Source organism: Carcharhinus amblyrhynchos, chromosome 32 (genome assembly GCF_965287045.1).
Source record: "Carcharhinus amblyrhynchos chromosome 32, sCarAmb.v2.hapA, whole genome shotgun sequence".
NCBI classification, from domain to species: domain Eukaryota; kingdom Metazoa; phylum Chordata; class Chondrichthyes; order Carcharhiniformes; family Carcharhinidae; genus Carcharhinus; species Carcharhinus amblyrhynchos.
The window spans coordinates 17,226,546-17,239,694 of NC_137355.1; the positions used below are offsets into that span (position 1 = coordinate 17,226,546).

The 13,149-nt window shown below is 47.5% G+C and overlaps 1 protein-coding gene across 1 annotated transcript in view; it reads right to left on the bottom strand.

The window, feature by feature from the left end:
• ccdc33 (coiled-coil domain containing 33) overlaps nt 1-13,149 on the bottom strand; it is a 218,295-nt gene that overhangs the window by 73,413 nt on the left and 131,733 nt on the right. The window contains exon 13 of the mRNA XM_080216251.1: nt 11,307-11,492. Within this exon, the coding sequence (XP_080072377.1) occupies nt 11,307-11,492 (186 nt within the window). The remainder of the gene's footprint in view (nt 1-11,306; nt 11,493-13,149) is intronic.

Below are 13,149 nucleotides of genomic sequence, written 5' to 3' on the forward strand. Positions count from 1 at the left end.
AAACATTAACTCAGTGCCAGTTAAGTGAGCACCGTCTCACAGGCCAGACATTACGATAGAATTAGCAAAGAACAATTTCATCATTTGCCTGTATTGCTTAAAGAGGGATAAAAATGTCATGGCAACCCCAATTGCTGAATGAGCCTAGATTATCCTAACCAGAGGAAATAACAAACAGCTGTGAAACATTTGGAATAATTAAATACAAAAAAAAGATGTAATCAAACAATGTAATTCGACTTGGAGGTTGAGTTTTTTTTAAACAAAGAACCAATTAGCTGCCCTGAACTCTGCGCTGAAAAAAGTGTCGTTCCTTTTGGATGACAAACCAAAATTTCCTGACAAAATGTTTTTCTGTGTTTACACATCTACATGTGTGTGTTTCTATAATAGGGTGGCACAGTGGTTAGCACTGCTGCCTCACAGCGCCATGGACCCAGGTTCAATTCTGGCCTCAGGTCAGTGTCTATGTGGAGTTTGCACATTCTCCCCGTCTCTGTGTGGGTTTCCTCTGGGTGCTCCAATTTCCTCCTACAGTCCCAAGATGTGTGGGTTAGGTGGATTGGCCATGCCAAATTGCCCCTTACTGTCCAAAGATATGCAGGTTAGGTGGATTGGCCATGCTAAATTGTCCCTTAGTGTCCAAAGATGTTTAGGTTTTGGTGATTAATGAGGTAAATACACAGGCAATGGGTGGAACTGGATAATTTGCTCTGTTGGAGAGTCAGTGTAGACTTAATGGGTTGAATGGCCTCTTTCTGCACTGTAGGGATTCTTCAATTCCATGGTGTGTATGTGTCTGTGTGTGTGCGCGCGCGCCTGTGTGCGAGTACACACGTGCACGTGTGTGCATGTGCACATGGGGGGAGTGGGGATCATGGAGGAGTCAGAATGGAGACGGTGTTAGGTTACAATATCCGCTACCGACAATATACTGAGAACTCCTGGAAGTGATTTAATTCCACAAAGTCAAAGTTGCGATGTGTTCCTCCCCATTAGAACAAGGCCCTTGGTGTTGGGTTCACTGGGAGGCAGTCAGTAGGGAGAAGGGTGTTGGAAGGGAGTGAAGGGATCGGGAATGGGAGAGGGAGAGGATACTGAGAGGGAGAGTACGGACTAGGAGGCAGCGAAGGCATCAGGTGGCAAAGGGTGGGGGTCTGCAAGACAGGATGAGATCCGGAAAGGGGAGAGCATCAGGAGGGAGAGAGGGGATTGGGAGAAAGGATTGGGAGGCAGAGCGGGAACTGGGAGGGAGTGAGGGGATTGGGAGAAAGGATTGGGAGGCAGAGCGGGAACTGGGAGGGAGTGAGGGGACTGGGAGAAACTGTGCTGTCCCTAACCACTGTGCCTGCCTCTGTTGAATTCAGTGATTTGATTCTGAAATATTGAGTTAGGTTTCTGATCTACCCGCAAGATCAGTCAATTGGGCCAGAGGCTGTGACAGAAATTATAAGGATATCTCCACAGGGATTTCATTAGCTCACTGGAATTTATAATGTAATCTCCTATATAGATAGCCCTTCAATTATATCTAAAGATGGTCTCTATACAAGTCAGTGCGGATTAATTCATTCGCTGATACAAATGAATAAGGATCAACATCTCTTCCATTGCTACATCACTAATGAGGGTTAGCAGACACAAGAGTAACATTCACACTGCACCAAGTGCCAATGACCATCTCCAAGCAGAGAATCTAACCATCTGCCATTGACGTTTAACATCGCTGATATTACCATTGACCAGAAACTGAACTAGACCAGCCACACTGCAGCGACAAGACCAGGTCAGAGGCTGGGAATTCTGCAGCGACTAACTCACCTCCTGACTCCCCAAAGCCTGTCCACCATCTACAAGGCACAAGTCAGGAGTGTGATGGGATACTCCCCACTTGTCTGGATGAGTGCAGCTCCAACAATATTCAAGAAGCTGCCCCTAACAGCGCAGAAGATTCCTTGGAGGAAGGCATCAGTTTTGCGTCATCTGGGTCATTCTGTGGTGCTCGCGACACATTTACTGATATGGAAGAATTCCTAAAAAGTGGACAAAATTTGATCATAGAATCCCTACAGTGGCCACCCAGCCCATCGAGTCTGCACCAACCACGATCCCACCCAGGCCCTATCCCCAAAACCCCATGTACTTACCCAAGCCAGTCCCCCTGATACTAATGGGCAATTTAGCACGGCCAATGCACCTAACCAGCACATCTTTCGGACAGTGGGAGGAAACCAGAGCACCCGGAGGAAACCCATGCAGACACGGGGAGAACATGCAGACTCCACATGGACAGTGACCCAAGCTGGGAATCGAACCTGGGTCCCTGGCACTGTGAGGCAGCAGTGCTAACCACTGTGCCACCGTGCCGCCATCCTTTAACATTTCTTATACATTTTACAGCCACATTGGGGTGGTCAATGGGCTGAATGGCCTCCTTTTGCTCTGTAGAAATCCTATGACTTGGAAGTAAATATTACATAAGTATTAGTCTGAAAGACGTGCTGGTTAGGGTGCATTGACCATGCTAAATTCTCCCTCATTGTACCCGAACAGGCACCGGAGTGTGGCAACTAGGGGATTTTCACAGTAACTCCATTGCAGTGTTAATGTAAGCCTACTTGTGAGACTAATAAATAAAGAAATAACTTGGTTAAGCACTGCACATCTCTCAATTTAAATATTCTAAGGGGTTCCCGACAAATAATCCTTGCCCCATGTTAGGTACCTTGCCAGAATTGACGACACGTTCCACATCAAACAGGTTCCTTAGCTGATTAGCTACACGTGCTCTGAGCTGCTCTCTGCAGGTTTTTGTACAGCTCCCTTTCTAACCAGAACCACGGTGGACAAATCAATTACTCCCTTCAACGCTTTATCGGGAAGTAGTTAAGCTGAGGTCCTAAAGACGCCACGTGATGGAGGAGCAAGATCAATGTTTGCAATCCATTGAGGTTTGGCTGGGACCTGCTCCAAGCCCAGCTGCTCAATGCTGATACACACATTTAACTGCAAATTCACAATGTCCAGATTAGAGAAGGATACATCCGAATTAGATCATGGTTAACGCGTTTAATAGGGCTTATTCCATCTTTATCTCTTCCTGTTACCGCGAGATAAGGATAATAGCAGCAATTTAGATACTAATGATACCGTGTTGTTTACCCCGATGCTTCCGCAGGAGTACTGGTTGTGCCTGACACCTTGTACTCATCGCAGAATGTCACTCTAATACAGACACAGAAAATGCTCAGGAATAAACAGTTGTATGCTTGCTGCATTATGTGGCACAGTGGTGAGCACTGCTGCCTCACAGGGACCCGGGTTCGATTCACGGCTTGGGTCACTGTCTGTGTGGAGTCTGCACATTCTCCCAGTGTCTGCATGGGTTTCCTTCCACAGTCTGAATGACGTGCTGGTTAGGTGTATTGACCTGAGCAGGTGCCAGAGCGTGGCGAATTTTACAGCAACTTCATTGCAGTGTTAATGTAAGCCTTACTTGTGACTAATAAATAAACTTCTGCGACTCCTGATCACATCTCATGAAAACATCTCAAAGTCCTTCACTTTTTCCTTAATTTGTGGGACATGGGTGTCACTGGCTGGGCCAGCATTTATTGTCCATCCCTAAATTGCCCTTGAATTGAGTAGCTTGCAAGGACCATTTCAGAGGGCAGTTGAGAGTCAACCACATTGCTGTGGCTCTGGAGTCACATGTAGGCCAGACCGGGTCAGGACAGCAGATTTCCTTCCCTAAAGGGCGCTAGTTAACCAGGTGGGTTTTCACAACAATGGTTTCACAAAAGCAAAATACTACGCATAGGGGTGGCACGATGGCACAGCGGTTAGCACAGCTGCCTCACAGAGCCAGGAACCTGGGTTCAATTCCGGCTTTGGGTCACTGTCTGTGTGGAGTTTACACATTCTCGACGTGTCTGCGTGGGTTTCCTCCGGGTGCTCCTGTTTCTTCCCACAGTCCAAAGGTGTGCGGGTTAGGTGAATTGGCCATGCTGAATTGGCCCTAGTGTCAACGGATTAGCAGGGTAGATATGTGGGGGGTAAGGGGTTAGGGATTGGGTGGGACTGTAGTTGGTGCAGATGGACCGAATGGCCTCCTTCTGCACTGTAGGAGTCTACGGTTCTATTCTAAGATTCAATGCTGGAACCTGAATCAAAAACAGGAAATGCTGGAAAATCTCAACAAGTCTGACAGCATCTGGAGAGAGAATAGAGCCAACGTTTTGAGTCTGGATGACCCTTCGCCAGAGCGTGGTTTCATGGTCATCAGTAGATTCTTAATCCCAGATATCTGCCTGGGCAGGATTCACAGCCAGGTCCCCAGAGTTTACAGTTTTAAAGTTTATTTATTAGCGTCACAAGAAAACTTACATTAACACTGCAGTGAAGTTACTGTGAAAATCCCCTAGTCGTCACACTGGTGTCTATTTGTGTACACTGAGGGAGAATTTAGCATGACCAATGCACCTAACCAGCACGTCTTTCAGACTGTGGGAGGAAACCGGAGCACCCGGAGGAAACCCACGCTGATACGGGAAGAACGTGCAAGCTCCACACAGACAGTGACCCAAGCCAGGAATCAAACCCAGGTCCCAGGCACTGTGAAGCAGCAGTGCTAACCACTGCACCGCCCCATTGGAGTCACTCACAGGGCAGACTGGATAAGAAGGGCAGATTTCCTTCCCTAAAGGACATTAGTGAGCCAGATGAGGTTTTATGACAACCGACATGTTAAAAGGCACCGTGTTCCCGTGAGTTTCCTTCGGATGCTCCAGTTTCCTCCCACAGTATGAAAGACGCGCTGGTTAGATGCATTGGCCGTGTTAAATTCTCCCTCAGTGTACCCGAACAGGTGCTGGAATGTGGCGACTGGGGGATTTTCACAGTAACTTCACTGCAGTGTTAATGTAAGTCTACTTGCGACACTAATAAATAAAACAATGGTCACTTTAAATTCCAGATTTTTATTGAATTCAAATTTCACTATCTGCTGTGGTGGCTTTCGAACCTGGGGCCACTACTCCTTGGGGGGGGGGGGGTGCGGTGGGTGTCGCTGGACTAGTAATCCAGCGACAATACCATTACGCCACTGCCTCTCTTGCCAAAATTTGGTTGGTGAAGCTCTTGGGTGAAGTGTTGTGCTATGTCAGAGGCGCTATCTAAATGCAGGTTATCGCCCTTCCTACAAATCTGAGCAACGCCAAGGGAGACCAGCAAAGGGGGGGGGGGGCGGGGGGGGGGAGCGGTTTCAATACAAACTCTCGGAGCGCGTGTTGTTAGACGACTCGACTCTTGCTGAAGGCGAGACACCGAAAACCAGCCCCTGGAACAATTGAGCCTTTCAACATCAGTCAGACATTGGAGTTCTCTTCGTTGCTAAGAGACTGTGAGCAGCTCTCTTATTTTTATCTCTCTCTTTTTTGTTATTTGCGAGGCTGCCTGTAGGCTATAGCGGTAGTTATTAAGATTCCCCCTCCTGCCACCCCTCTCTCACCAATTCTTGATCCTTTGTTATTTGAGAGGGAAAGTGCCTCGGGCATTTCACACTCCTTGTGTTCGAGCGTCAGTGAACGGAGGGAAAGTGATTGAACCACTGAGGGAGAAGAAAAATATACATTTTGACAAACTGTATGCTTGGGTGGATTTGGAAGCCACCCGAAGCTTTGTGTCAAGCAATAACGTGATGTCTGTAATGTAGAAGTGGGAGCTGTCCGCAGTGCTGATTGTGAGAATCTGCCAACACTGCGAATGAGCCTGCACCACCACCACCATCCCCCCCCGCCCCCCTCCATTGCTGCAGACTTGTTCAGAAATAATTGCAAATATCATTGAATCCCCACAGGGAACCATTCAGCCCATCGATTCTGCACTGACTCTCCAATAGAGCAACATACCCAGGCCCTATCCTGTTAACCACACATATTTACCCCACCAATCCAACAAATCTACACATCTTGGATCACTAAGGGGCAATTTAGCATGGCCAACCCTACTAACCTACACATCTTTGGACACTAAGGGGCAATTTAGCATGGCCAATATATCTAACCTGCACATCTTTGGACACTAAGGGGCAATTTAGCATGGCCAACCCTACTAACCTACACATCTTTGGACACTAAGGGGCAATTTAGCATGGCCAACCCTACTAACCTACACATCTTTGGACACTAAGGGGCAATTTAGCATGGCCAACCCTACTAACCTACACATCTTTGGACACTAAGGGGCAATTTAGCATGGCCAATATATCTAACCTGCGCATCTTTGGACAATAAAGGACAATTTAGCATGGCCAATCCACCTAACCAGCACATTGTTGAACTGTGGGAGGAAACCAGAGCACCCAGAAAAAACCCTCACAGACACAGGGAGAATGTGCAAACTCCTCACAGAGAGTGACCCAAGGCCAGAATTAAACCGGGGTCCCTGGCGCTGCAAGGCAGCAGTGCTAACCACTGTGCTTTCATGAGAAATGGGCATCGCTGTCAAGGCCAGCAATTTTTGCCCGTGATTAACTGCCCCTTGAACTGAGCAGCCTTTAAGGCCATTTCAGAGGGCAGTTCAGAGTCAACCTCATTGCTGTGGCTCTGGAGTCACGTGTAGGCCAGGCCGGGTAAGGATGGTAGATTTCCTCCTTGTGGTAACGTGGCCCCTAAAAGTGGGCGAGCCCTGAGGGTCATGTGATCAGGGCAGACCCTATGGAGTGCCGAGGCAGCAAGCTGAGCCAATCGGGAGCAAGGGTGTGTATCCCGGGTAGGGGAGGATCCTCAGTTGGAGCCAGGGTGGAGAGTGGTGCAGTCACAGAGTTAATTCCAACTGACCCTTTGTTGCAAATGCCTACTTATTGGTGGCAATAAATCCTTTGTTACTTTGATCCATGTTTATTACACTTTGCAAAAGGGATTTTTATGTCAATTCATGATGTTTTCATGATCACCATTACTGAAAGTAACTTTATATTCCAGATTTATTAATCAAATGCTCAAGTCAGCCCCCTGGTGGGATTTGAAAACATGTCCCTTGGCTATTCGCTGGGACCTTTAGATTGCAAGTGCAGTGACAGTACCACCACACGGCTGTCTCCCCAGTCAACATGCATCAATGGCTTTAGAAACATAGAAACTAGAAGCAGGATGAGGCCATTCAGCCCTTCGAGCCTGCTCCCCCATTCATTTTGATCATCAAGTTCAATATCCTGATCCCCCCCTTTTCCCCCCATATCCCTTGATCCCTTTAGCCCCAAGAGCAATACCTAATTTTTCCTCTCAAAATCACACAATGTTTTGGCCTCAGCTACTTTCTGTGGGAGTGAATTCCACACATTCACCACCCTCTGGGTGAAGGAATTTCTCCTCACCTCAGTTCTAAAAAGTTTACCCCTTATCCTCAAACTATGACCCCTAGTTTTGGACTCCCCCACCATCGGGAACATTCTTTCTGAATCTACCCTATCTAACCCTGTTAGAATTTTATAAGTGTCGATGGGATCATAGAATCCCTACAGTGCAGAAGGAGGCCATTCAGGCCATCGAGTCTACACCGACAACAATCCCACCCAGACCCTATCCCCATAACCCCACATATTTACGCCATTAATCCCTCTAACCTATGCATCCCAGCACACTAAGGGGCAATTTAGCATGGTCAAGGCACCTAATCTGCACATTTTTCAGACTGTGGTAGGAAACCAGAGCATCCAGAGGAAACCCACACAGACACAGGGAGAATGTGCAAACGCAGACAATGACCCAAGCTGGGAATTGAACGCAGGTCCCTGGAGCTGTGAGGCAGCAGTGCTAACCACTGTGCCACCTCTCTCTCTTCTAAACTCCAGTAAATATAATCCTAACCAATTTACACAGACATGCATCTCAACAACCATCAAGAACAGGAGAAGCTAGCTACTTCGGAAAATTATCGGAGAGGATTCTTCGAGACAGGATTTACTCCCACTTGGAAATAAGTGGACATATTAGTGAGAGACAACATGGTTTTGTGAAGGGGAGGCCATGCCTCACTAATTTGATCGAGTTTTTCAAGGAAGTGATGATGATGATTGATTGCGGGTAGGGCAGTGGATGTTGTCTACATGGACTTCAGTAAAGCCTTTGACAAGGTCCCTCATGGCAGACTGGTGCAGAAGATGAAGTCGTATGGGATCAGAGGTGAGCTAGCAAGGTGGATACAAAACTGGCTCAGTCAAAGACAGAGGATAGCAATGGAAGGGTGCGTTTCTGAATGGAGGGCTGTGACAAGTGGTGTTCCTCAGGGATCAGTATTGGGACCTTTGCTGTTTGTAATATATATCAATGATCTGGAGGAAAATGTAATTGGTTTAATTAGTAAGCTTGCGGACGACACAAAGGTTGGTGGATTTCCAGATAGCGATGAGGATCATCAGATGATACAGCAGGATATATATCGTTGGAGACGTGGGTGGAGAGATGGAGTTTAATCCAGACAAATGTGAGGTGATGCATTTTGGAATGTCTAATACAGATAGGAAATATATAGTAAATGGCAGAACCCTTAAGAAGATTGATAGGCAGAGGGATCTGGGTGTACAGATACACAGATCACCGAAAGTGGCAACACAGGGGGAGAAGGTAGTCAAGAAGGCATACGGCATGCTTGCCTTCATCGACCAGGGCATTGAGTTTAAAAATTGGCAAGTCATGTTGCAGCTTTATAGAACCTTAGTTATGCCACACTCTGAATATAGTGTTCAATTCTGGTCTCCACACTACCAGAAGGATGTGGAGGCTTTGGAGAGGGTACAGAAAAGATTTACCAGGATGTTGCCTGGTATGGAGGGCATTAGCTATGAGGAGAGGTTGGTGAAACTTGGTTTGTTCTCACTGGAATGACAGCAGTTGAGGGCGACCTGATAGAAGTCTACAAGATTATGAGAGGCATGGGCAGAGTGGATAGTCAGAAGCTTTTTCCCAGGGTGGAAGAGCCAATTACCAAGTGGCATGGGTTTAATGTGTGAGTGGCATGGTTTAAAGGAGATGTATGTGGCAAGTTTTTTACATTGAGGGTGGGTAGGTGCCTGGAACTCGCTGCTGGGGGAGGTAGCAGATACAATGGTGACTTTTGAGGGGTGTCTGGACAAATACATGAATAGGATGGGAATAGAGGGATATGGTCCCCGGAAGGGAAGGGGGTCTTAGTTCAGACAGGCAGCATGGTCGGTGCAGGCTTGGAGGGCCGAAGGGCCTGTTCCTGTGCTGTAATTTTCTTCATTCTACTTATTGAGTGCTAATTACAAATTCAGGGCTGTGGGGCAGGGCTTGCACATCAGAAACCCCACGCCCCTCAGTTTAACACACGATTTATTTCTCACTGCAGCTTGCAAAGAATTCATGCTACCACTGGGTGGCTCTCCACGGGGGCTGAACTTGCTTCTTGTTTAACCAGCGACAGATGCCTCAAAGCTCAAGTGCAAATTAATAAGCTGTTACCAAGAGGTTACAGTGCCGACATTTACCAACAAGCACTTAATACTGTCACATGTGGCCCTTTATACCTTCCCCCACCCCCCCGCCCTTCCATCTGCTATTCCCTTAATGAAGCAGTCCACCCATTCGGAAAGGTTGAGGACTGATATTCACCGGAGTTCAGACGAACGGGAGGTGATCTTAGTAGAACATTTTAGGCCGGAATTCTCTGACCCCGCCCGCTGCAGGGATTCTCCAGTCCCGCTGCAGTGAATGGGGACTTAGCTGAGCGCCAGATTCTCCATTCTTGCTGGCAGCAGGGGTGGGGCATGCGAGGTCGGAGATTTCCAGCCATATGGGGGGAGGGGGAGGAGCGGGGGTGCGACAGGGTGGGTGCACAAAAATTTGTTTCTGTTCATGAGGGGCGGGTCATAGTTTTATAGAATTCCCTACAGTGCAAAACAAGGCTATTTGGACCATCGAGTCTGCACCAAATCTCTGACAGAGCAACACGCTCAGGTGCAATCCCCGTAGCCCCACATTTTCACCCCGCTAATCCCCCTAACCCACACTTGGGGTCTGAGGGGCAATTCAGCTTGGCCAATCCACCTAACACGCACATCTTTCTCTCCCCGAGTGTCACTGGACAGAGAGGATGAGGAGACGTGGGAGGAGGATTAACACTGGCCTGGGTTAGTCAGGCTGGGGCCTGTGCTGTAAACTCTCTGTAACTCCATATCAGAAATCCAGTGGAGTCTGAACGGCTGGAGTCAGCCTGGTTTGGATGGATACCATGGTGATAGGTTAGGCCCAGGGAAGTTCAGACACAGAACTATTTAAGTCATAAGCTTAGAAATTATACACCTATGTATGTGCGCATGTCTGTATTTGTGTTTCCATATGTGTGTGTGTGTGTGTGTGCTTGTGTGCGTGTACGTGTCTGAGTGTGTGTATGTGCATGTGTGCATGTTTGTGTGTGCGTGTGGGTCTGCGCATATGTGCGTGTGTGTATGTGTGTCCGTCAGTATGCGTGTGCATGTATGTGTGTGTGCGTATGTGTCTGCGTGTCTGCATGCGGGTGTGTGCATGTGCGTATGCGTGTGCCTGTGTGTGTACGTGCATGCATCTATGCGCGTGTGCATGTGTGCACGTGTGCATGTGTGTGTCCACGTGCACACGTGTGCATGTACTTGTGTGTGCATGTACCACGTGTGTACATTTGTGTATGTGTGCATGCATGTTTGTGTGCATGTGTGTGCGTGTCTGTGTGTATGCATGTGTGTACACATGCTGTTAGTACAGAGAGCTGGTGAATCGAGAGGTTCAACAAATAAACAGAAAAGGGAAGTAGTTCCGCAAAGATAGTGAGCGCACTGATTTTATCTTTCAAAGTTCCCTCAAATGTGGAGAAGTCCCAAAACATTGGAAAAACACAAATGAAATAATGCTGATATTCAAGAAAGGAGGGAGATTGCTGAACAGAGTTCCATGCTGCTGAAGTTTTTCAACATGCCCTCATCAGAACAAATGCAAGAATATCAAATTTCAAATCACAACAATTTACACTGCAGGATAAAAGGGTTGGTTAACAAGTGGACTCTGGGTGCAGTGTTGCCATGGAGAAAATAACAGGGCACTATAGCTTCCAGGCAATCCGAAAAAACACAAAGCTTGGACTTATTCCTCTTGTTTGCAGTGGGTAGGTTGCTGTGTCTAAATGTATGTTGCTTCTCAACTGATTATCTTAAATAGGTTGTGATTTGTTCCTTTAACTGACACATTTTCCAAAAAGGTGGATATAGCTTGCTCAAATTCTCATCTCTTTCAAAACAGTTATTTCTGGTGTACCTTTCCATTAGGTGCTGACGGTAACTCTACAGCTCCATCCATGGTGGACAACTGGGCCCATTCTTCCAGATTAGATATTTCCGGATTGATGGCAGTTGTGATCTGCAGGTGAGAGCTACTCAGCGATTGGGGGCCCAGGGTCGATAAATGCTGGGGATCAGGCGAGGCAAGAATCGAATCCGGTCGCTGAAATATAAAAAGAAAAATTTTGATTGCTCCTTTGGGGAGTTATTTTCACAGCTGAATGAGAGTATATACACACACACACACACACACACACAGCAAAACTCTACTTCCTCAGAAGACTAAGGAAATTTGGCATGTCAGCTACGAGTCTCACCAACTTTTACAGATGCACCATAGGAAGCATTCTTTCTGGTTGTATCACAGCTTGGTCTGGGCTCCTGCTCTGCCCAAGACCGCAAGGAACTACAAAAAGGTTGTGAATGTAGCCCAATCCATCACTCAAACCAGCCTCCCATCCATTGACTCTGTCTACACTTCCCACTGCCTCGGAAAAGCAGCCAGCATAATTAAGGATCCCACACACCCCAGACATTCTCTCTTCCACATTCTTCCAACAGGAAAAAGATACAAAAGCCTGAAGTCACGTACCAACCGACTCAAGAACATCTGCTGTCAGACTTTTGAATGGATCTATTTTGCATTAAGTTGATCTTTCTCTACATTCTAGCTATGACTGTAATACTACATTCTGCACTCTCCCATTTCCCTCTCTATGAATGGTATGCTTTGTCTGTATAGCATGCAAGAAACAATACTTTTCACTGTATCCTAATACATGTGACAATAATAAATCAAATCAATGCACACACATGCACACAGACACATACATACACCCACACACAGAAACACACACATACATACAGATACAGACACACACATACACACTGAGACACATACACTCCCTCAGCACCGACCCTCTGACGGTGCGGCACTCCCTCAGCACTGACCCTCTGACAGTGCGGCACTCCCTCAGCACTGACCCTCTGACAGTGCGGCACTCCCTCAGCACCGACCCTCTGACAGTGCGGCACTCCCTCAGCACCGACCCTCTGACAGTGCGACACTCCCTCAGCACTGACCTTCTGACAGTGCGGCGCTCCGTCAGCACCGACCCTCTGACAGTGCGACACTCCCTCAGCACTGACCCTCTGACAGTGCGGCGCTCCGTCAGCACCGACCCTCTGACAGTGCGACACTCCCTCAGCACTGACCCTCTGACAGTGCAGCACTCCCTCAGCACCGACCCTCTGACTGTGCGGCACTCCCTCAGCACCGACCCTCTGACAGTGCGGCACTCTCTCAGCACTGACCCTCTGACAGTGTGGTGCTCTCTCAGTACCGACCCTCTGACAGTGTGGTGCTCTCTCAGTAATGAAAATAAGTGATCGCCTTCACCATTTTGCATCTATCTCAACAGATGGTGAGTTAGTGAGAACCCAATCCAGCGAGGGGAAGCAATCTCGATGCTGAAAAGATATCAATGTCCCTTTCGATCCATACCTGTGGCCAAAGAGATCTTTGCGGGGAATAATTGATTTTAGAGGCTCAAGTAATGTTCCTTCTGTGCATCCCCTCAAAGGAAACCAGAGACCAGCTTGGCCAATACATTAATGAAATTTCGTCCCATCATTTCCCACCAGAGAGGCATAGTTCCATTTCTTTGCACAATCTCTAATCAAATTGTTGTGAGTTGTGCAAATATCCAACTTTCTAAAGGGGGCAGCTGAGAAAAGGACAGTCTGCGCAGCCTCTCTGCTTTTAGCTCAGGATTTATTTATAAGTGTGTCTGAAATCCACAGAAAGCAGCCTTTCCAGA